Source organism: Kwoniella shandongensis, chromosome 1 (genome assembly GCF_008629635.2).
Source record: "Kwoniella shandongensis chromosome 1, complete sequence".
NCBI classification, from domain to species: Eukaryota; Fungi; Basidiomycota; class Tremellomycetes; order Tremellales; family Cryptococcaceae; genus Kwoniella; species Kwoniella shandongensis.
The window spans coordinates 540517-564173 of NC_089287.1; the positions used below are offsets into that span (position 1 = coordinate 540517).

At 50.5% G+C, this 23657-nt stretch overlaps 5 protein-coding genes and 1 non-coding gene across 6 annotated transcripts; 4 read left to right on the top strand and 2 right to left on the bottom strand.

The window, feature by feature from the left end:
• Positions 1 to 3467: 3467 nt before the first annotated feature.
• CI109_100201 (uncharacterized protein) lies at positions 3468 to 7919 on the top strand (the record flags this gene model as incomplete). The annotated part of the gene is made up of 9 exons (XM_032006926.1): positions 3468 to 3785; positions 3837 to 4644; positions 4696 to 5175; positions 5229 to 5309; positions 5356 to 6660; positions 6713 to 6867; positions 6922 to 7470; positions 7532 to 7667; positions 7732 to 7919. 9 exons carry the CDS (start codon positions 3468 to 3470, stop codon positions 7917 to 7919), a joined length of 4020 nt encoding a protein of 1339 aa, XP_031858845.1.
• A 444-nt stretch (positions 7920 to 8363) lies between these two features.
• Positions 8364 to 9396, top strand: CI109_100202 (uncharacterized protein; the record flags this gene model as incomplete). The annotated part of the gene is made up of 4 exons (XM_032006927.1): positions 8364 to 8426; positions 8482 to 8569; positions 8679 to 8810; positions 8873 to 9396. 4 exons carry the CDS (start codon positions 8364 to 8366, stop codon positions 9394 to 9396), a joined length of 807 nt encoding a protein of 268 aa, XP_031858846.1.
• Positions 9397 to 9559: 163 nt separating this feature from the next.
• Positions 9560 to 9674, bottom strand: CI109_100203. The gene has a single exon (XR_004236759.1). It is a non-coding gene; the product is annotated as a 5S ribosomal RNA (ribosomal RNA).
• Positions 9675 to 9889: 215 nt separating this feature from the next.
• On the bottom strand, positions 9890 to 12966 carry CI109_100204 (uncharacterized protein; the record flags this gene model as incomplete). Its single annotated transcript, XM_032006928.1, has 7 exons — positions 9890 to 11913; positions 11974 to 12197; positions 12250 to 12365; positions 12426 to 12547; positions 12596 to 12711; positions 12779 to 12885; positions 12943 to 12966. 7 exons carry the CDS (start codon positions 12964 to 12966, stop codon positions 9890 to 9892), a joined length of 2733 nt encoding a protein of 910 aa, XP_031858847.1.
• Positions 12967 to 13316: 350 nt separating this feature from the next.
• CI109_100205 (uncharacterized protein) lies at positions 13317 to 14987 on the top strand (the record flags this gene model as incomplete). Its single annotated transcript, XM_032006929.1, has 6 exons — positions 13317 to 13437; positions 13517 to 13694; positions 13755 to 14053; positions 14120 to 14366; positions 14464 to 14748; positions 14819 to 14987. 6 exons carry the CDS (start codon positions 13317 to 13319, stop codon positions 14985 to 14987), a joined length of 1299 nt encoding a protein of 432 aa, XP_031858848.1.
• Positions 14988 to 21235: 6248 nt separating this feature from the next.
• On the top strand, positions 21236 to 22134 carry CI109_100206 (uncharacterized protein; the record flags this gene model as incomplete). Its single annotated transcript, XM_032007382.1, has 5 exons — positions 21236 to 21340; positions 21475 to 21572; positions 21654 to 21730; positions 21813 to 21906; positions 22017 to 22134. 5 exons carry the CDS (start codon positions 21236 to 21238, stop codon positions 22132 to 22134), a joined length of 492 nt encoding a protein of 163 aa, XP_031858383.1.
• Between the last annotated feature and the right edge of the window lie 1523 nt (positions 22135 to 23657).

The following is a 23657-nucleotide window of genomic DNA, read 5'->3' on the forward strand; positions in this document are numbered from 1 at the left end:
CGCAACACCTAGCCAGTGGCTATCTGAGCTTCACATCACACTAAGAGATCACAATGACCGGGACCCTGCTGGAACCCCTGAATCTGGCTATATATACCCAAGAATGTTGGTCTTGGTAGTTGTCATCCACGACAGGTTTACTAATCCATCGCTCTACTGCCTTCATTGACCTCGAAAGGGACAGCTTTGTTTCACCTCCTGTGATGTCTGTGGAAGAGTTATCTTGACTGCGTCCCTTCCTCCCCTCTTCAAAGTCTGTGCTACTTCCTCAGACCGTCAGCGCCACGGCAGGAGCGGGGCAAATCCTTTTTTTTTGGAGGCAGACGGGAGATAGATTTGATGTCATTTTGATTGTCAGAACAAACCGGTGCCTATTTCTGACGCTATGGTCAATCGATCCACAATGCATTGACAGTATCGCCATGAATGGCCAAGGATCGCCAAGACATAAAATATCAAGATTATCCCTCTCCTTCTGACATGCATTCTTTGTCCGAATGCGGGAAAGCTCGAGACGAAGGAACACTCCTTATATGGGGCAGAGAAGAAAGGTGTCACCATTTGTGATACCTCTCGCTTATATGTCTTCCTTACAGCTGCAAAGGATCGTCGATGGATTGCTGACAGAAAAAGCCCTTGAGAGCTTGCTGAGATCGTAGCGGTGACTCCGCCGACCTATTACCGTTCTCTAAAACAACCCGTTAAACCGCATCCGAGCGAGGTTCAGCGCAACATTCATCATTCGCCTTTCTGCTCAGTACCGCACTCCAATATTCGATCCGCATTCACTATTGAGTCTTACAACAGGAAAGAAACTTCATCATGTCCATCACATACGGTTCTAGCAGTGCTGGCACCGGCTCGCACGCACAAAACAGTGAGTATTCTTTGCCTGTCAGCTTCAAGGAAATGGGGAAAAACTGCTCGACACTGGCCGCGTGCTGAAGCTATGATGTCCAAACACTCTTAGCTGGGTTAGTCCCTGCTAGCCCTTTCAGCTGTCAAGGCTGTACAGACTCTGGGAGGGGCTGCAGGATTCCAACGTCCACCAAGAGCGCGCTTTCTCGCGGATGGGAGGCAGTCGCCAGCGAAAGCACACAATCCACGCAAACGGTTTGTTTTAATGGCGAAACGAGATGCGAAAACTGCCAGGTGGCACCCGGGAGTCAATGCAAGTTTGTTGTTGTACGCAGATTCTAACGTTAATGCAGTAGATTCTGTCAGTCAGGAGGCGTCTGAATTTTGGGGGGTTCATAACGGAGCGGTGGAGAGGCAACAGAGATGAAGTTACGTCCTTTGAGGAGGCATTGTTGGGAGCAGAGTCATAAATATTTGATGAGAGCATACGTAAAGGTGAATTGCGGTCCCAACATACCAATCTGTGTCGGTCATTTATATGCAAGATTACCTGACTTTCCTTGTGATAATCGTTCACAAATGGCTGCGTCGATGTTCCGACCATAGATAGCATGCTTCTTCGCTTAGACCCGGTCGCACTGTTTAGTCTGCTCTCTGAAGTCAGCGCGAATGAAGTGGTGCATCTCCAGCCATTGAGCCTTTTACAGTCTGCGATGTTTGAGGATGTCAGTGTATGTTTAACAGTGTCACAACCTGGCAGAAGCCTCACAGTGGGCCGAGAACAGATCCTACCCCGATATGATACTCCTGACGCCTCTGTGCAGTCTTTGGCGGACAGTGCTCGAACACACCTCCTGGTGTTCGGTCGTAATTTGGACCGTTTTAACACTCAACACTCGATATCACTGGAAGACTAAGCGACTCCCTGAAAGACAGGTTTGTCTTCGTGATGGGAAGCCGTAGCTGCCCTTCGTGTTTCAGCTCGCCTCGACGTCATCCCGAATGGGCATTCGTGCGTCCTCCTCGCTTCGTGCTTAAAAGACGCTCGTGTCCAGCTGAGTACTCACCATGATGGCGCAGTACGTGCCGTACACGATTGACAGGAAGCCCTCATGCAAGCACGAAGAATGCATTTAGTGACAAGGGTTATAGCGCTGAAACGATACCTTTGGAAGGACAATGGCAGTATGCCCATCGGCGAAACCTATTTCCTTCTCTCATGACAGCTAAGTCATATATTTCGCTTCCATGAATGACGCAACTCTTCTTTGAGGGAGTACTTTAGACACCATGTCTCCTCCCGCAACGCTTATCTCTATTTCGCCAAACGACGAATCTCTCTGCACGGTTACAACCATATCGCATCCTCCACATCATACGTCCTCGGCATCAACGCGACTGTCTTCTCGCAGTGAGTCATCAAGCGCTCTCCAGCCCTTAGCCCTACCTCAAGAGATGTCCGAAGGGAGCTTCAGGCGAGGAGTCGTGAACTGATGAATCTTCCCTGGACAAAGGTTGACATGTTCGTCTTACCAAAAAGCCACCTCAAATGTGATCGTTGTCGCGATCATTACTGGGCTTGCATTCGCTCGTCAATCGACCAACCGGATAGGCTCTTGACAGACTTGGTGAACGCCAACAAACAGGTGCCAGGTGGTCAACATACACTTGCTACACGACAGAGCTATAGATGTACGTATTGTGTCATTGACGAGTTTTTCGGATTGTTCGAGCTGCACCGACATGACCACCGACGGGGTCTATCATGGGAGGTCGGTGACCATGCGCGCCGATCTCCGGGCTGTTTCGACCGATATCATATCTCAGGACAATGGACGTCGCTATGCTCAAGCTGCGGCGGATATTGTCGAGAAGGGCGTGGACGTACTAAACCCACGGGATCCAGGGCAAGTTGTGTCTTTCGTGTGATTGAATTAGACAAATTTATAGGGTGTGTAACATTGGAACTAAGAGGTATCGAATTGGGGACTCATATACACCATTGTTTCTCACTTATGAGAGGTGGATCGTCATATTATAAAAGCTGACTGGCTCACCGTGCTCACTGTGACCATGTAAGTGATGGTCGCAAAAGTCTTGCCCAAATCGGGCGACCGCCCCATAATAACAGCTTTCCGTTTGCAACCGTAAATCCTTATGGCACGCCGCGGACGATTGGTGACAGGCTGTTTCACGCCGGCGATAGCTGCCCAGGATCTGACAGCAACAAGCCGGTGATGCCACTATATAGTGTGATAGCGCGTTTGGAGGGATTGTGATTCTTCGCACTACAATGGGGCCACTAATCTCGTTCTCGGCCCTAATGATATAGGCAGAGATTCGCGTACGCGATTAGCCTCGTTGTGGAACATCGTTTTCAAAGCTGAACGCGATCCAGATGCATCCATCCACTCACGCTCCCGGAAGTAATAGCGAGTGACCACGATAAGTGCCACATTGGATGCCAGAGTGGAGGCGGTCCGAGCGCGGGTGAGCGATGAACGAGCAACATCAACACTGTCACCATGAACAGCTGCTCTTTCTGATCCACGTATTGCACCATATATTCTGGTACTGTAGCTGTTCCTCTCACTACAGAGACTCCGACGATGGTCTTCTCACGCTTCGGAGCATCCAAATACCGGAACGCGGTACCTCACGTCCTTCCCAGGGAAGAATGGTACCGCACTGCTCTTCCACCTGCTTCATCCTCCTCATCCACCTCTAGCACGTTGTCTACCTTCAGTTCGGAGATCAAGACGAACAGAGAATGGATCGTCACTGTCACTCAAGCTGGAGACCTATCATACAGAGGATATGAAGGTAGCGCTGGAACGTTGAAAGTGGGAAGTGGAGGAGGCGTGGGAGATTGGGATCTGGGAAGACTCGAAGGTGGTCTGCTTGCAATAGGTGGTCTAGATGGAGCTGTGAGTCGTCCTGTACGAGATCTTATTAGACTATACTGATTACTTCATCAGGTCGCCGTATACTCGCTGCCTTCCACACCAGACTTGTCCGAATCACCGACTTTGATCCACACCATCCCCGGTTCTTCATCTTTTGTCACCACCGTCACGTTCCACCCTACGACTCCAGGCATCCTTCTCGTGTCCACCGTCGCCTCACCAATCTCAATCTACGATCTATCCTCATTTTCGGGTAATCCCACCATATCGCTAAATACTTCTGAACCCAAGGGGTTATGGTCTGTAGCATGGTCACAAGATGGACGACGAGTATCAGCCGTAGGCAGAAGCGGTACAGGCTATGTGTGGGAACCCCGTGTCAGCAAAGATCCGATCTTCACCAAAGCGCTCCCCATTCAGCCGTTGAAGCCCGCTAGAATCGTCTGGGTAGGCGACGATCTCTTCCTCTGTTCATTCTCCAAGACCCGTAGTCGACAATACTCATTACTCTCCTCCTCATTGTCGACGACCTTCACCCAAAGCCTAGATACCAATCCTGGGACGCTGATTCCTCTGGTTGACGAAGAAAGAAGAATAGTCTACACAGCAGGCAGAGGGGATATGACCATTCGACAAGTCGAACTTTCAGGTCCAGCAGGATATCAGGAAACGCTTCATCCACTTCCATTCCCTCTCGCTTCCGCTTCTCTAGCACTTGTTCATCCCGCCAGACTGGACGTGATGAAAGCGGAGATAGGAAGGATCCTCATTCCGGTCGTGGATAAGGATGGAGATGCTCTACTTCCTCTGGGGATCAACGTGCCAAGGAGACAATTGATTGATTATCATGACGATCTGTATCCAGATCTCGCCGGGACAAGTGAGTCGGCTCAGTTCTTGGTTCGGGATGTGTGCTGACCACGGTCTCTAGTACCGGAACAGACTTCTCAGGACTGGTTCAACGGAGATGACAAAGCTCCTTTACCCATCTCTCTCGATCCTTCCCGGCGAGGTGTTTGGGAAGCGCAGGTCGCGAAGCTGTCCAGCGAAAGGGGTACAGGCTCTATTACGGAATCCATGCCTACCACCGCGATTGCACAGTCGCAATCCGAGCCTTCCGTTCCGTCGCCAGCTACGCCCATTCCAACATCCTCTGCTGATAACTCTCAGTCAACCGCTATACCCGCTCCAGCTCCCTCTGTGGCTGAGTCACCCAAGTTCCCACCTCCTTCAGCCACAAAGACTCAAACGAATCCAGCTCTTCCACCCCTACATGACGACGAGACATACGCATCTACATCCTACAAAGCGCGAATCTTATCCGACTTCATTGCAACGCAAGTTGCAGATCACCGGAAGACAGGTGGAAAGTCTCCATTGATGGTTGGACTGCAAGGTCCGCAAGGTTGTGGTGAGTCCCTCCGTCGTAGAGGACACGCCGCAAAGACCTGACGACCATTGCAGGCAAGACCACATTATGTAACGCTTTGGTGTCAGCACTCAAGCAAACGGCTGGTCTACAGGCTGCCGTTCTGTCATTGGATGGTGAGTCGTTCGTCTCTGACTTTACCATGTTCTGATTTCTCCCTAGATCTATACAAAACCCATGATGGTCTCAAGAATGTAGCTCAGCAACATCCTGATAATCCCCTGCTGGCTGGCAGAGGTCCACCTGGTACACACGATATCGACCTAGCTGTGAAAACGCTGGAAACGGTCAAGACGCTTAACGAGAGTAACACCTCTGTGGACCTACCCATATTCGACAAAAGCTTGTGCGGAGGAGAAGGAGATCGCAGTTCAGAGACAGTGAAAATAAAGGCTCCCATCGATGTGTTCATCCTTGAGGGATGGTCGATGGGATTCGGGCCCTTAACCTATAGCGAGGTCGTGAAACAGTATGATAACCCCAAACCTGCTTCGCCGAGCACTTCCAAAAACTACTCCTCTCAGCATTCTCTACATTCCCTCGAAACCCTCAACTCATACCTCTCCGAGTTCGCGTCGGCCGTGTACCCCTTCTTCACGGCCTTCATCCAGATCGAACCTGTGTCCTACGACTATGTCTTCAAGTGGCGATTAGAGCAAGAGCGAAACATGAAAGCGAACAATGGCGGGAAGGGAATGACCGACGAGCAGGTCCAGAAGTTCGTGGAGAGGTATATGCCAGGTTACGAGTTGTGGAAGGAAGGTATCTTCGTGCAAGGTACTCCTTGGGAAAGCAAGAGCTTGAGGCTGGAATTTGGTGAAGGTCGAGAAGTCATGGACATCAAGAAGTCGGGTAGCACGGTCACCGGACATGACGCAGGGAAGGAGAAGGCGAAGCCAGCGCCTGTGACTCAAGTAGCCGCCCCTTCGTCAACTGCTCCGGCCAAACAAACAGAGAAACCTTCAGAACCAGCTCCGGTGTCACAGGAACAATCTGTCCCATCATCGCCTATGCACATCTCACCATCGCCACCGACCTGGTCATCCGCATCCGTCAAGACCCTTCCTCAGGCTCGATTCAATCCCGGTCAAACACCGTTCAATCCGAATTGGTCCCGAAAACTCCTTGGCGGCAAGTCACCCTTGATCCCAAGTTACGACTCTGTCCCAGCGCTGTCAAGCTTACATCAAGACTCAAAGGTGCTCAAATGTACTGCGCATTTGGCGCTGTTCCCTGTACAAGGTACGGGTGGTCGACTTGGTGTGCACCCGTTGAAGAAGAAGGGCAGAATGGTGACTGGAGGAGAAGGTTATCTCGCTGGAGGAGTGGAGATCGTCGACTTTGATGCGGAACTGGGCCCCGAAGGAAGAGTGGCGGTAGCGGGAGAGGACGGAGTGATCCGGGTCTGGAAGGTGTCTCCGGAAGGTGTTCATGGTGTAGGGCCGGAGCCTGATCAGGTGCTGAAGGGTGAGCACTTCCCCGTCAAGCTGACCACCGATGTCCGCTAACGGTAATCCAGGCAAAGGTATTGATAGGTTCACCCAGATCCATTTCCATCCGACTGCTAAGGATCTGCTTGTCGGAGTTACGAACGATCATGGGAAACCTTCCATACGTTTCTGGGACCTGATCACCGGGGAGGAGGCGAGGAGGGTGGAGGTTCCGTCGACGGGAGTACGTTGTCATAGCTCTGCAGGTCTTTGAATCCTTCAGCTGACAAAGCCTCAGGTGTTTAACGCCGCATTCAATCCCGAGGGCGATCGAGTCGCTGTTGCAACAAAGGATGGAAAGGTGCTAGTGTTTGATCCTCGGAACGTCGAGAGCATATCGTCATGCAAAGCACACGACAGTCCGAGATCGTTCCAGATTGAATGGATCGATTCGCAGCACTTGGTTACTGTTGGCTTTTCTCGAGGCTCGCAACGAAAGATTAATCTGTACCGTCTTCCATCCACTTCGACTGGAGAAGTCACTACGATCTCTTCGCTCACTATCGACGTATCGCCGTCTGTCCTCTTCCCGGTGTATGACCCAGACACCTCCATTCTCTACGTATGGGGCAAAGGCGAGCGTCTCATCCAAGCGTTCGAAGTGCATCCGGAGAATGACAGGGAGCCTTTAACGAAGCTGCCAAGTTATACAGCGGGCTCACCGCAGTTGAGCGTAGCGTTTTTCCCGAAAAGGATGGTGGATGTGAAGAAGATTGAGGTCGCCAAAGCGTTGAGATTGACCGCGAAGACGATCGAGGAGGTTACTTTCTCGATTCCGAGGAACAAGGTGAGTTCCGGGTACATCCTGTACAATGCTCAATACTGATGTCATCGATCTCTCTTCACAGCCGGACTTCTTCCAAGACGACATCTACCAATCGACGATCGACATTGAAACACCCGTTCTGACTGCGGCACAATGGCTGTCAGGAGAGAATGCTGAACTGAAGCGTATCGATCTTGCACCTCCAAACATGACTCCTCGTAAGTATACTGTCCATCACGAAACATCGGGGTTTAGTTCAAAGCTGACCACATATTGCTACAGTATCCCAAGCACCTCAAACGACTTCGGCTGCGAAGAAGAAGTTTGTCCCCGCTTCCGACGTGTTGTCCGAAGAAGCGAAGAAGAAGAAAGAGATGGATGAGTTGTTCGCTAAAGCGAAGATGGACGAGAGCAGCGATGAGGAAGAAGAGACAAAACATGGTTTGGATCCGCCGGACGATGATTGGTAGACGGGGACTGCCTGCGAGATTGGACCTTGAACAGAGGGTCGGAAAAAGGGAGTTGTACACATTGAACGAATTTGCTCGGAAGAAGTGGCAGAAATCAGTCGAATGGTCGTGTCCGCGTCCGTTTTGGTGCAGTGGGGTTGTACTGGGTAACTCATTCACAACGTGCCGAAGGGTGGTAAGATGATCAGGGGAGATCAAACACACACACGCCGCCCAGATCGGGTCGAAGAGGGTGTGTCATCTCTGCTGACGGTGTGTAAGTATGTGTATCTTCGACGTCACAAACCTCGTTTCCTGCCTCGCCTCATGTAGGCCGTGACCTCACCCGAACAGCTTAACGATGCCCTCGGACGGCATGTACTCAAAAGCGATTCATAGCATTTGATATTCCATATTGACACAACCTCACATTATCGTTCTGCTATATCACTCAAACCCTCCAGGATGGGATCGACCTTCTCGTCATTTGCTTGGGAATCACCCGCAGGAGGATCATTCCGCCTCTATGTAAGTTGCGATACGACCTTTCTCAGGCTTTCAAGCTGATTTTAGCTGACATCAGTCTCGTTTTTACGATATCTACGAGTTGCACGAATGGAGTCCTGTGGCAGTCCACGAGCGTATCATCGATCATCCCACATTCCGCAAAGGTGAGATGACCGTTCAAGCCTCCACCTTGGGTCGTGTTCCCTTCTATCATAGAGACTTGGACAGTGTATGCTTGACTAATGAATCTAATGTACCCTGCTCGTACCGTAGTCGGCCAGTGCCTCGTTTTCGTGGAGCTGAAATCGAACGGTACACACGAGATCGAATTTCGCAAAGAGTCCGCCTGGACTAGAAAAGAGATCATGTACCTCGATAAAACATTGGCGAGTCTACCAGCACCATGTGAGTTTTGAGACATCTGGATCCGTTGTGATCATCGTTCTGATGATGTTCGGGGGTCGCAGATCATTGGTGGGGCTATGTCGTCATTCGACCCCATCTAAGGAAAGTGATGGCTCAAGATCGAAGTCCATCGGCAAAGCTACAAGTCCCTACTATCATGAAGGCTTTGGTATCTACAACGGTGCCAGAAGCATCCGCGCCGAAAGTTGCGAAACCCAAGGAAATCGTCGTTACTAAGGCAACCGAGGAGATTGCGCCCAAGGAGACATCCGGACAGATACCTTCATCTCCTGTCAAGGAAAAGAAGGTGAAGATTGTGGAGCAGGAAAGAGAGAAAGTGCAGATCGTGGAGGACAAGAAGGAGAAGAGCGACAAAGGAAGCGATGTCGAGAAGAGCGAGATCACGGAGAAGCAGAAGAAGAACGGCGCGGAGGAAGAGCAGGGAGGGACGAAAGCTGACGGCGCTCCTGGTGAGAAAGGCGACGAACCTCCTGCTGCTAGCGAGGAGAAAGACGACGCATCGGGGAAGAAGAAGAACAGGAAGAAGAGCAAATCAGGTAATGCTGGTGCGGAGCCCGCTGCGTGATAGGAGAATTGCACAAATCGCACCACAACAACTCATCCGTAAAAGGTTCTTTCACCTCCGTCAAGATATCTATCCGTGTTTCTTTCTTGATCATGTAAGCATGCATGTATGCATGCATCTCTTTCACCTGAATACAAATGCAATAGAGCATGGTAGAAGCAAAAACTACAGCACCCGGGATTCCCAAGTGGTCCCCCACCTTGGTACTAATCGAGCGATACCGAGCTTAGCTTCCCAAAGCGAACGGGATGGGGCGTTTTCTTGGTTCTATGGCCGTAGATGAGAATAGAGCAAAATATCTCCATTATGTCAGTGACGAGACTGCGATACGATGAAATCGACCTCGGAACAGGACTGGACAGACGGGACTTCCGGTCTGATGATGTTGTCCAGGCGCAGCGTCATCGCTGAAGGGCATCAAGTAGCATGTCACTCATCAAGATCGTTAGTTCCGTTCAATACAACGTTGGTATGAGGCGCAATATGTCAATCACTATCGACTCCTGGTACAGTCCAGCACCTCTTCGTCCTCATTCGAGCTGACAACCACATACTTCGCTTTCCTCCTTGGCGGTGACGCCTTCTTCGGCGATACCTTGTCCTGTGACATTTGCGAACTGAAGAAAGAGGACTGCGAAAGAGTCGGAAGCTGTAGACGATTTTGCGCCTCCGCTACAGCCTTCTTGGATCGAGTTGTTTTGGCTGGTTTGATCACTTTGGCGATGATAGGAGGAGGTGACGAGCTTCGAGACGGAGGTGGTGATAGTGTATTTGGTCTACTAGACAGTGTGAATATTCCCCGAGGCGGAGAAGTGGTTATCGGGCGGGATATCTGACGTCGGGTAGGTGCTTTGGCGGGTGTCTGGTCATCGGTATCGGATGAGCAGAGATCGATGGGTTGATCCTTGGCAGCACCAAAAGTCGCAAAAGCAGAAGGAGAAGATTTTGATTTGGAGAACACCCTTTGTGTAGACCGCGGAAAACGTCTGGCAATCGTGGGGTTTTGGGACGATGTCGGTTTCGGAGATACAGCCCTCTTTGGCGCAGATGCATTCTTCGTTGGACTGCTAGATCGTTGAGGCGAAGGCGTCCGCTTCGCCGCTTTTGCTCGAGGTCTAGCACGCGGTGTCGGAGAGCCCGCACGAGAACTACTGGGCGAACTTCTGCCATCGGATGGGAGACTCGATAGGGATGAGGTAGGACACGGTCGAGCACGGCATTTCTTACCCGCGAGATTGGGCATAGATGGGGACCGGCGAGGGGAGGGAGAAGGTGATAGACTCAGATCGATGACTGCCGGTGTGCGCCTTGGAGTGGATCGATTTTCAACCTTTTCGACCTCTTCATCTGTCTCCTCGGTCGTAGTCCGCGAGATCTCAGGTCTAGGCTTCTGCGTGAAGAAAGCTGTGAAAGCATTGATGTCTTCTCCTTTAGCTTCGAACAGCTTCTTCCCTTTCCCCTTCGCTATCGAAGGACCTGAGAGCGCCTTCTTCTTCTTTGGCGACTTTGCCAATTTAGCAGCTTGTTTCGCTGCTTTCTCCTCCTCCCAATCTCGGACTAGCTCTGGCCAAGCTTCCTGTACTAGCCATTCCGCCAGCCACATCCTAATCTCAGTCTTTGGAGCTGATGTGGGTGCCACACTCTGACTTGCAAGTGGTTCCGCGTCGTCCGCGTCTCTTCCGACGATGCCTAAACGTTCTTTCTCTTCCGCAGGTAATTGCGTTGGATCAACTCGTGTTCCTCTCATTACACTGTGACACCGTTGAATATACCGTCCATGTTGAAAAGTGAGACGATACTCGTGCAGCTCTTCGTGGAGCCCTTTAATAGTGGGGTCGTCTCGAATCGAGTTGATTCGGATGATATGTGATGGAGGAGTTCCAGCTGCTGTCTGTGAGGATTGCAATGACTTATAAGACGGAGGAGGTGATGAGACCGACTGCTGAAAGAAGGATGTAATCCTCGATGTCGACGCGGCTTGCGATGTGCCGACGTTTTGGTGGACAAGCTGTGATGGAGCGGTGAGTGGTGATCGTGCCCTAATCGCCTCTCTAGCTTCGTTCATAATTTCGGCCCCAAACAGTCCAACGGACTCTCCCGCAAACTTCTTCACCACAATTTCCTTCGTGCCCCATTCAAAGTATTTCTCACAAGCCAACGCCATGCCTTCAATGTCACCTCTTCCTTCATTCCTAGCTTTTCCTCTTCTTTCGTGCGCTTTACCTTTGCCGAACCCGGGCCAACCTTGAGTTGCATCGTCAAGGGGACTCGTAGCTGGATTGAGGTAAGCATCAAGAGTGAAAGAAGGGAAGAATGAGGTCGGTGACACCGCGGCGAGTTTGTTGGCACGATCGGGGTACTTCCTTCCGACCTGCTTGGATGCATTCGTTCGTAGCTCATCGATCATACGCTGATGAACCTCCGGCAGCCCAGCGTCAAAGGCTTTTCGATCTATATTGTATAGGCGCAAGAAATCTGAGAGACCGGCTTTAGCCAGGCCAGATGAGATCGTGGGACCTATTTCGAGCAAAGACAATCAGTGGGGTGCTTTCTTTCACTAAATACGCTCAAGCTTACCTATACTGGGAAGACCCTCTGGAGTGTAATCTCCGCCGCCAAGGAGTGCGACCAAAACCATGGCCATCCGGCAATCCTCCTCAGTGAGAAGCTTTGTGCCCTCTTCTGAAGCCCATTTGTCACGGATAGCGCTGGAACGGTATATCTCGTACTGTCGCATGTCACCACGGGAGGAGTTGGCCGCGTTAGTAGAGGCTTGAGCGCCGGATAAGGTGGGAGAGTTACTGTAAGACTGTTAGCATAGCGATTTGACCGCAATCAATCGTGACTACCTACTTTCTCAGTAGACAGGTCGCGCCGAAGAGTAAGGCGTCGACATCGTCCGACAATACCGCATCGATCTTGCCTTGTCTATTCATGACCGCCAGCTCTGCTTCTGCTTCGCCTGGAGCCTGTGTGACCGATGACCATTAGTTCCCCAATCATATATAGTATCGCTACTGCGGACTCACGTTCCACCACTCCAGGCCACACATGTCCAACAGAGCCTTGAACTGTCTGCTCCTAGCATCTCCTGTCCCGAACTGTCCAGCTACATTCTGATTTCTCTTCTGTCCAGGTTTATTCGGTCCGTCTAAGAGGATGAGTTCATGAGTACATCTCGTGCGTCTCAGGCACTCACCGAAGACGAAAACAGGTAACACGGGCTGTTGTAAGAGCGCAGTAATTTTGAAGAATATAGTCCGCAAGAAAGGGTTCTCTCCGTAGTGTGTTACCTGCGCGTGAAATATCCAGATCCTTTGTTAAAACGGCGGACGAATCAGCGACGAAAGCATTATCCGAGGTATGGCTGTGTGAAACCTACGACGCATCGATACCGATCGTGAGGGCTCTGAGACCATTTCGGTTCGCATGGAAGGCTTCTCGCGACAAGACGGATAGAGAAGTTCGAGACGATGCGGGTCGTAAGAGCTACGAGATGAGAAGTAAACATCAGTTCGCGATCTAGGCGAAGAAGGTGCGACTCACGTCCCAAAGGCCTGGCACACCCATTTCGGATCAAGGTATCCCCTCAAGGGGGTCGGAAGAGCAAGCAGCAAGAATCGTTATCGCAAGAAGAAGTAGTATTGATTGAGACTAGCGGCGAGATGGATGTCAGAAATCAAACTAACAATGCTTGCGAGAGCAACAACAATTCCAGGTTGACGATGTTGTTGCAGCCACGTGGTTAGAGAGAGTCACGTGTTTTGAACCCGGTGAAAACGCAAGGTCGCAAAAGTTAAAATGTTTGGACATTTGTGCTCGCTTTCTTGTTATTTCAACTCTCCATTCTCACACCTGAATATATACTCACAAAGCTCGTCGCTACCTAGAGCAATCTTCGTACACGGAGACCAAACAGAATGGCATCGACTTCTCAACAACCCAAGAAATCGCATAAGCGAAAGTCTGCTGCGGCAGATTTGGCGATGGACGTCCAAGTCGCTGTTGAGGAAGCTTCCTCGTCCGCCGGACCTGCTTTTGGTGAGCTGAATGTTCGAGGCGCCGTTGGCGTAAACCGTAAGCGCAAATCAGAGCTAATCCAAGTTTTTCATCCGCATAGTCAACTTTCCGTCGGTCCGACCCTCCAAATCCACTCCTTTCACGATGTATTCTCGAGAAGCGTCTTCTTCGTCCGCTCTGACTAAACAATATACTATGATTGCCGGTGAGACCGAGGATGTTGAGTTCTCGAGTCATAACAGAGATCAAAGATTGGATGCGGAAGGCTCAGATTGCCAGTGGGTGACTTGAGTTACTTTCGATTCTACTGTCTTACTGACTACGTGTCGCTTTTGTAGATACCTGCCAGCTATTTATGACCCATCAACACAGACTCTCCACGTTCACCCATCAGCCCCACTCTACCTCCTAGCACACAGCGTCAAACGACTGAAATCGGCTGGTCTTTCGGCCGCTCCCGCGGCCGACCAGAGAGCTCTATACAAGGCTAAACGAAATGACCTTGGTGAAGCGTTCGGAACGAGAAAAGCAAAGGTGCAGATTCGAGCAGAAGAGAGGAACAAGGTGGATGTTGGTGCTATGGAGGGTGTGAGAGGTCATCTGATGGAGAGTATTGGAGAGATGAAGGTCGAGGATGGTGAGTATTATGTATTGGATTGTGCGATGGGATAGTGTGGCGCTGACGCTGTGAAACCAATAACAGGGCCCGAAAAGCCAAGCGATGTTATTCCCACTCCTAATATTACTACTTCAGACGTCACCGCCGTCTATTCTCGCGATTCCATCATCCCTCCTTCAGAATGGTCCGCCATCGATGTCAGTCAACTTTTGGAAGCGAAGGACGATAAGGCGCGTGTGGGCTTGTTACCGTTCAGGAGGAGTTTGTGGCTTCAGGACAAGTGTCGAGTGATTGCAAACCTCAAGGACAAGTCGTTACGACGTACTCAAATGTGAGTCGTCAAAGAGCCAGATTGCATACCCATTCGCGAAATGGGACGCGCTTCCATCTGCCAAGAGCCGCTCTGACTAACGTCCACTCCTTATTAGGCGCTTCCTGTACTACCTTTCCTGCCTCCTCGCATTCCACGACTTCGCCCCTCGACTTTCCAAAACCGCTTCATCCGAATTATCAGCCAAATTCCCCGGTGTTCCTCGTCAATTGATCGACGGTCTCATCACACGATTCTCAGAAACGGCTGCGAAGAAGCACTCCGTGACGGAGAAGATGAAGACGAAGCTTTTAGCTTGGATCTGTCTTCTGTATCTCTTGCTGGATGGATACGCAGTAGAAGTTGGCAGGGTTGCAAAAGACCTCAAGATGGAGCCCACAAAGTGAGTGAAGCGTTCGCTTCGAACGTATCGTTAAAATGGCATGTGTGCTGACTGCGTACCTGGCCCGCAGAGTCGCTACGGTCTACAAGTCTCTTGGATGTACAGTCAACATGGCGACTCCCGCTGAACGAGAGAAGCAAGGTCTTACTATGGCAGAAGCGAGCGCGTCGCGAAAAGCAATCTTGGTGGCACCTGTTACTTTCCCCAAGACCAAGAAGCGGGGACCGGTCAAACGATAGATCAGTTCATGTGTCGTGCTTTTCACCTATGCATTGCATTATTGTATACGAACACTGTGTCAAAAGCGGGTCATAGAGGCGTAGAGTGTGTAACATCAGTATCAGTGATTGAGACTTGGTAGTAACTGTATCGTGACCTGGGTGCTGTGTAGAGGAAGAGTGCAAGGCAGGCGGCCAGTGCAGGGGGCCAACCTGCCGAGCACGCGGTGTCTTCATGCACTGATGCTGGGGTGCCAGAAGCGCCATCCGTGTGTAGCACAACACTCTCTAGATGCGAATTACCGCGCTGCTGAATGACTTACACCAGTAGCTGAACCGGCGTGGGCAGCAGCATATAGAAGTGGCACTTGTAGAGGAACAAGGTTTTGCGCCACCTCAGTACGTTATGACCGTGGTCGCACATCCCACAAACCATACCACACGACCCGTAACGCATGGCATGCATGTAAACCCATGACGGGCGATGTAGACAAGCATGTATACATGCATGCATGACATGGGCGCGAAGCGCCCGCGGAGGCGGGCGCCAAAAAAAGCCCGAGGCGTCCGGACGGGTCAAAACAAAAAAGAAATTCTTTGACACAAGTGAGATTCGAACTCACGCGCCCGAAGGCATACCCTACCAGGTCGAATTGTCCAACAGTAGCAAGGGTACGGAATAGGCCCCTATCCGATTGTGTCCGTCGATTGCTATGTTGGCGCTGTGCAACGAGGGGATATGAATGGAACAGGTTGGGAGGAAGGGAAGACAGGAATCAAGCTGGGTGGGATGGATCATTCTCAAGGACTCACTGCCACACCACTATCACTCCACACTGACGCTGCGGCTACTTGAATAGGCCCCTATCCGATTGTGTCCGTCGATTGCTATGTTGGCGCTGTGCAACGAGGGGATATGAATGGAACAGGTTGGGAGGAAGGGAAGACAGGAATCAAGCTGGGTGGGATGGATCATTCTCAAGGACTCACTGCCACACCACTATCACTCCACACTGACGCTGCGGCTACTTGAATAGGCCCCTATCCGATTGTGTCCGTCGATTGCTATGTTGGCGCTGTGCAACGAGGGGATATGAATGGAACAGGTTGGGAGGAAGGGAAGACAGGAATCAAGCTGGGTGGGATGGATCATTCTCAAGGACTCACTGCCACACCACTATCACTCCACACTGACGCTGCGGCTACTTGAATAGGCCCCTATCCAATTGTGTCCGTCGATTGCTATGTTGGCGCTGTGCAACGAGGGGATATGAATGGAACAGGTTGGGAGGAAGGGAAGACAGGAATCAAGCTGGGTGGGATGGATCATTCTCAAGGACTCACTGCCACACCACTATCACTCCACACTGACGCTGCGGCTACTTGAATAGGCCCCTATCCAATTGTGTCCGTCGATTGCTATGTTGGCGCTGTGCAACGAGGGGATATAAATGGAACAGGTTGGGAGGAAGGGAAGACAGGAATCAAGCTGGGTGGGTGTCATGACGGTCACTGCCACATACATCACGTGACCTACAAGATCCCGACGCACTCTCCGCACTACTCGCTATTCTCGTCGAACTCGTAGAACTTCATTCAACGAACCCATCTCTTATTTGGTCTAATTCGATGAACTCGCCGAGTTGTAGAATATCGCTCAACGTAGATGGACGGATGGATGAATGGATATATAGGAGAATGGCTATTCTCATCTTTTGTACTCTTTTCCTTAGTGATTTCCCGATTGAAAGTCATACACCGTACCTTCGCTATCGCTCTTGACGATATCACTTAGCCTTCAGTCAGTCCAAGGCCACAACGCTCATCCTGAGGTTGTTCTCTTCGGATTCTCGTCGTTCTCGTCATTCTCGCTGAGTATCTCGCCCATCTCGTCATTATAGTTGAGGCCTTTGGCGAATATCACTCAACCTTGTCTCCGTGGTGTGATAGGGCCTCATTGACTGAAGCCTCTGTTGATCATCGTGTGTCTACTTTCATTTTATGCTTTTCATGTTTTTTTTCGGAAGGCCAAACATTAGTAGTGTAATCACCTACCAAACATATTTTGACTTGGACTTGCTGTCACAACTTGATCTCCTCTGTTATAGTGTTACGAGATTGCTATTGTGGATTCCATTTGGCGACAATGAAAGTTCACTAAGCCGTAAGTCGTGATTTTTCACATTATCGGTTTTGCGACATGTTCGCGCTTGCAAAACTCTCGCTCGGGTCTCGCATGGAGATGATTGACTGATCGTTGCTGACTACGCTGTGATTTGTCACAGTAGATGTCACTTACCATGAAACAACGTATCGGTGTGAATTTTGTCAACCTTTCCCGACCAATTGTGAGTACCACATTATCAAACTCGATCAAAGATGGTTTGTTGACTTTGCATCAGGAGCATCGACCGGAAAACCTCGAAACTATTTGAGAACGTTCGCCGAATATGCGGTCCCTTTTGTCCCCTTCTTCCATGCCCTTCGACTCGCCCTCTACGAGAAGGGAATCGAACTTCCATGGTCCTTCATCGATTGATTGACTGTGGCGCGAGACCTCGAAATAGAGGTGCGCCAGCGGGCTGTTCATGTACTGTTGCCATCTACGAGAACCTAGACAAGTGAGCTGTTTCTTGATGCTCGTGTGTTATCGTGCTGATCATTGGCGCCTAGGTATCCGACCTGTATCATATTCAAGACCGATGACGAGCTCGCGATCGAACGAAGGCAAGGCATCCTGGACCCAATCCCCTATCGTTGGAATCCGACAAAGTTCTCTCCCAACCTCCTTCAAGTCCCCGGAGTTAACGGGGATGGCTTCGAGACGCTTCCTTTCCTCCGCCCGACACATCTGCACATTTACGACCAGACTCCTACCAAGCCAGTGCCCTCCACCGATCAACAATGGCCTGGCCTCTCCGCGGAAGATCTGCGACATGTTGTATACGGGTTCCGCGCGGTAAGTCCTTTCTCCACCAATTGTACTCTCCTCTGGCGCTGACTCCACGTTTAGAAATGCTCGATAGACTTTGCGAATCCTCGAGAAAACCACCGCGCGGTCACACATGTCCGTCAGATCTCATAGGATCCGTCGCACTTCCCCAACATCAGGTTCGATGAGCTGTTTGATCACAAACTTGCCTTCGATGCGCAAGTGTTTGGGTATAGACACGGTCGCTGTATTCTTTTCAGCTACTGTGTCTCACAGCTGGTCCTCATATCTATTCCCGCCGAAATTCCTGACAGAAAGACTGGCTTTTCTCACACCGACTTCATTAACAAGGATCGCATCAAGAACTTTCTGACTTCAAAACGTCCGAGCTACCATGATTACCTCATGGCGCAAGCCAAGTGCGGGGCCGACACGAGTAAAATCACTCTCGAGAACTCGTATTGCACTTCATCGACAAGATGGCTTCAGATCCGGATCTCGCGTCTTCGACGCTCATCCCACCGATTCCTGAGGTCGAGGAGAAGATCGCTTCTCTCAATGAGCGATCAGAGAGGAGGGCCGAGGAAGTCATTGAGAGAAGGAGGCAAGAGGGGGCAAGGGCAACGGAGATGGTACAACAGGGGAGGAGGTGGGCGAGGAGGATTGCTGTATTATTTTGGGTTCCGTGATGGTGTGTGAAGCTTTCTCCCTAGAATCATTGTGTCTAGCTGAGATGTAACATGGTCACCAGTAATTGTTGGTTTTGAGGTAATGCGACTATTCATGACCATTCTGTGTACATCTCATCGGGCTGGTTTCCCGTCATCCATAGTTATACATTCGTAACAATTACCCCTATATCGGCGGTCCACTCCCGCTGTATCTTTGTCCCTCGTGTTTGCCCGAGACATTAGTTCCAGTGGTCAGAGATCTAGACGGACATACACAAGAATGCGCTTGGCAATGACGTATCTACTGTACGCAGGGCACATAAACAAAGGTGCCTCGTTACCATTCAACGTGTTGTGGTGTGTGTGGAGGGGGGGGGGCAACAGACATCCAACCTGCACCGTCTAAGCGCCCCCCGTTGAATTCCTAAGTGCACAGACCGCGTTTCCGATTGTGGTTTCAGCACGGTCTCAGGGGGGATCATGTTGAAATCATCTCCGATCCTCACAAGATCCAGAGCCAATCAGTCCTTCGCTCAACATCCCTCATCGTCCCCCCTCCCCCCCTTTCCCTATTGGTTGAAAAATGCCTTCCGATCCATTCACACCATGTCAGTGGCCAGCAGCTACCCAATGCGGTGATAGTCAAGGTGGCGAGGCCACCACGAGGCAGCGTCTAACCCTCATTCCCGAAAGACGTTGACCTCCTGACGTTCGCACCATTCCTTTGTCACCAAGGCGCACGTACCTCTCGTAGTAGAAACGGAATGAGCTGGCTGTGGAAGAGACAGTTTTTAGGACGAGGAGGAGGACCGTGCATCTGAAACCGAGAGGTTCTACACTTCAACGCCAATCATGTAAATGCACATTACTCGAATGGTGTGAAACAGTGTGCTCCAAGACATCCTTTATGAGCGTGGCCCCCTTTCGATACCTCGCCCAGCATAGCATATTCATCCCTGCAAGCCTGTCTCTTGGGCAGGTTTATGAGTTTTCTCGGCCTCACTGTACTCCGCTGATCTCAAATCCAGGTGATGCGATCTTGTGACTTATGTGATAGGTAGCAAACGATGACTGCGATTCCATTTTCTGCTTGTACCCAAAAATCGATGTAAATTACCTGCAGAAACTACATAAATAGTACTATATTCATCCGCATACCACTCAATGCCTCCCTCTCTTTGTGGGTGGATCGAGGAAGGTGATTCGCCTCTTGTCACAGTCTTGGGTGGCTGGGGAAGATGCTCCTCGACGGGAAGTTGACGCGACGAGGGCGATTCGGATGCAGGATAAGGCGGCGGTGGGAGGGGGTCAAAGCGGGTGAGTGTTTACCCCTAACGTCAGCAATGAAATATTGGAAATGTTACAAGATACTTGCCTCTTCATTGCATTGGGGTCGTTGGATAATACAAATGCAAAATAGTGCTGCTGGACCGGCTGATACCCAATCATGATCGTAAGAAAGGGATTAACGAAGCTCTCCTCTGGTGAGTAAACCGCCTCGTACACATTTTGCTTGCGCTGCAATAACCACCTCGTCAGACCAGTTGCTGTGATGGTAACACGTCACTCACTAAGTTCACACAAACGTTGACAGTAACTCCCTTCCACCTGTTCGCCAGAAACACATTATACGGTTCTTCCACTTCCATCGACCGCTCTTCGATCGTGTCGGTCGGGAAGGAACCAGGTTCCCCGCGCATCGAGGGTAGGGGCACACGAAAGGTCGATCTGTGCCATGGGTGGTTTTCGAGTGGCTCTCGAAAGCCAAGGAGTCGGGGAAGCTTTGATTACACTGACTCGCGTTGCACTGGTAGAGTTCGTCGGCCATGTGCGCTTGCGAGTAGTGCAGCCGAAGGGATGCCAATGTGTCAAAGCGTGTTCCGCAGACACGACACTTGTACGGGTCGGCAACGTACCCTTTGCTTCGAGCATGGGGGTACGTGATTCCATCGGCGAGGTCGTCAAGTGGGGCCAGATAGACGTTCATGTCGCGGGTTTTGGTGTGGTGGCTGATGTGAGATTGGCCGTTGGTATCGGTGCATCAGCCACGGTCTTCTGCCACTAATCGTTCTTGGCAGACACTACTGCCCATCGAAGTGACAGAGGTCAAGAGGGTCCACTATAACAATCCGACATGTGAAGGGGGAGATAAGGGGGTACGTAGATAGCATGCGCTTACATGAGAGTCACTTCTTGGGAAACGATCGTTGCCGGTTCGATTGGTTGCGACGTTTGTACCTCGCAAGTCGAGCTATTGGAAGAGTTGTGGTTGGTATTGTCCGCAGGAATAGCCTTGGGAGGTGGGGAATTCGTGTTGAGCTTGCTTGGGGCTTTGATTGAGGTTTTGGTGAGAGCAGAAGTGAAGAAGTAGTGAATAAGAAGAGTAGACGGGGTCTTATCAGCCCATTTGTGGCACGACATGTGGGAGTGGCAACAGCAGCTTGTGGCAGATGACCTCGACGCGACGATTCGCTCCCGGTTCCGGGAGACGCAAGTGGGGGGAGATTTTAAGTACAATCAGCGGAAGCAAATATTTCTGTTTTGCCGTCCTTCGAGATTTTGATGCGACAACAATAAATGTCTGGTTCGAATCACTTGGAATGCATATGGTATCAATTTACTCACATACCTATCATCCTTGACTTACCTAGACAAAAACGAGCAAAATGGCCGAAGAAGAAGCACCCACCCAATCTACTTCCCGACTGGATAACCCCGGGACTCTCCTCCAGTCCGTCTCGACATCGCTCACCCATGAGAAGATCACAATAGTGCGTTGTTCAGCTTTCTCGAATCAGATCCCCTCCATGTGGTAATAGCTGCATGCACGTCCGACTGCAGACATTGTCAACCTACCAATGCGATCTGAAAACCAGCTAACCCGTTGGGTGAACGCTCTTCACAGTTACCAGGCTATGAACCTGACTATTCAGCTTGTACATTCTGTCTCTGGCAAGAAGATCACACGCTAGGAAACGCTTTGAGATGGATCATCATGAAGGAGTGAGTAATCTTCGAGCGTGGAGTCTCCAGCATCAGTCAATCCTCCGGATTCAGAGTTGTGCTGACATATATGTTCATCAGCCCCGATGTGGAGTTCTGCGGTTACACAGCTCCTCACCCTTCTGAACCGAAGATCCACATTCGAATCCAGATGTACGGTGCGTAACAAACGGCTCTCTTAGTCGGTGTGCTAGCTCTAAAGCCTGGTCGCATCGCTGACTTCCGTTGATACCCACTTAGACAACCACTCTGCTGTTGACTGTTTACGAAAGGGCTTGAGCAATCTTCGGGATCTGTTGACGACTGTTGATGCGTCTTACAAATCAAGCTTGGAGTGAGTAGTAGTCTCGTAACCTCTTACCTATATTTTCAATCTCATCGTTCTGCGTGCCAAGTGAGCCAGGAGCTATGCTGACTGTATGTATATTGCGTTTGTCATCTTAGCTCCGGAAACTATATCAAGGAGAACGATGTGGATGTCCGAGCGGTGGTCGATAACACACTTAGAGAAAGAGGATTCGCCGTGGAGGGAGACGATGAGCGAATGGACACCACGTCATAGGAGGAAAGCATAGACACCGGCAAGTGCAATACCATGATGTTCTATAGTATACCTTTGTTATCAGTCTGGCCCTTGCGAACCTCTCTCTGAGAATGACCGGCTTGATTCCGTCTGTCACCCAGTGTCTTCTTGCCTTCGAAGGCTCACTAATCAGAAGCCCATCTGAAACTTGTATGCCTAAGTATTTGCTGTCTGTTTTCAGTGAAGGCTAATGCCTGACAACCTCTCGCGGTCCTTGTACTGCCACAAGAGAGCTACGATGTCGTCAAAGCGAAACCCACAACGGCATCGCCTTCCCTGTGTGACATTAACTGTTCTCGTTAGGATGTTGACAATACTATTTCGTTAGTCTAGGAGACCACCAGCATCGTGACACAGCCTTGTTCATTGTGTAATACCGAGACACTTTGCTATCCTTCCTTACATTCTGTGACCCTCGTCTGACGCTGTCGTCCATCAAGGTTTCCTTTCACGTTGGCAGCGACGTTCTGGGCCGTTCGGATGGTAGCACTCATTATATCGTGAATTCGTTACATTGTAATGTACAGTTCACTCAACATCCCGATTCGCCACCCGCCCACCAAACATTCAATCGCACATCGCTATCATTCCGGTATGCCACCTACTCAAGCCAGCACTACCAACAGTCAATTTACAGACTTCACCTGTGAGGTCAAAGAGGACGGACTCGTACGTATCACTTGCCACATTTTCCCCTTCGTTTACGAAAACAACAAAAATGGAAAGATAGGGTACTAAATTGTTGAGCCGTTACAGGAACTTGTAAAGCCATGCGATTATGAAAGCGGGCTTTACAGGGCTGCTAGGCATGACCTTTGTGGCTGCATTCGTTTGACCAACGGCTTGGATTCACGTTCTGAAGTAGGAATTCTGTCGAAGGATTGCTCCCATCGCGTTTGGTCCAAGCCAAGTGACTACGTAAGTCCAGCGGATAATCATCGTCGAATCCACACGAGTCTTAACGCTGCGTGACAGTGGCTCCACCCCTGCTAGGAGACAGATTGCTGACGAGCGTTCACGCGGGCACCAAGTTTCACGAAATATCGTCTAACGACGCCTACGGTAAGGTAGAAAGGGGAGAGATAGAAGAACTCATAGGAGGTATGGAGTGTCGTTGTTTGGTGTTCAAGAGCAAGGGTCCAAATTCCGATGAAGATCCGGTTCCCGATGAGCTTGATTATTCCGTCGTTGTTGTCGAGAGTTGTCCTTTTGCGCAAAGGCTCTCAGAGCTGTGCAACGATTTCAAGCCGGAGCCATCGGTGGAAACTGGCTCGGAATCGGTAGAGGGTATTTTCTAGGCAGTGGGGAGTCTGCACAGTGATTCACTATTCCTATGTATTGCAGTTCGTTTCATGTGCTGCTGCCGCAAATCGCACAACTACATTCCGGGCACCTACCACTTATGAGTGATTATTGTCAATTTCGCTGCAGTTAACTGGTCCCTCGTTGAACAAGGTCGAAAATGTAACTGTTGGGAAGCAGCAAGGGTGAGGGGACTCGCT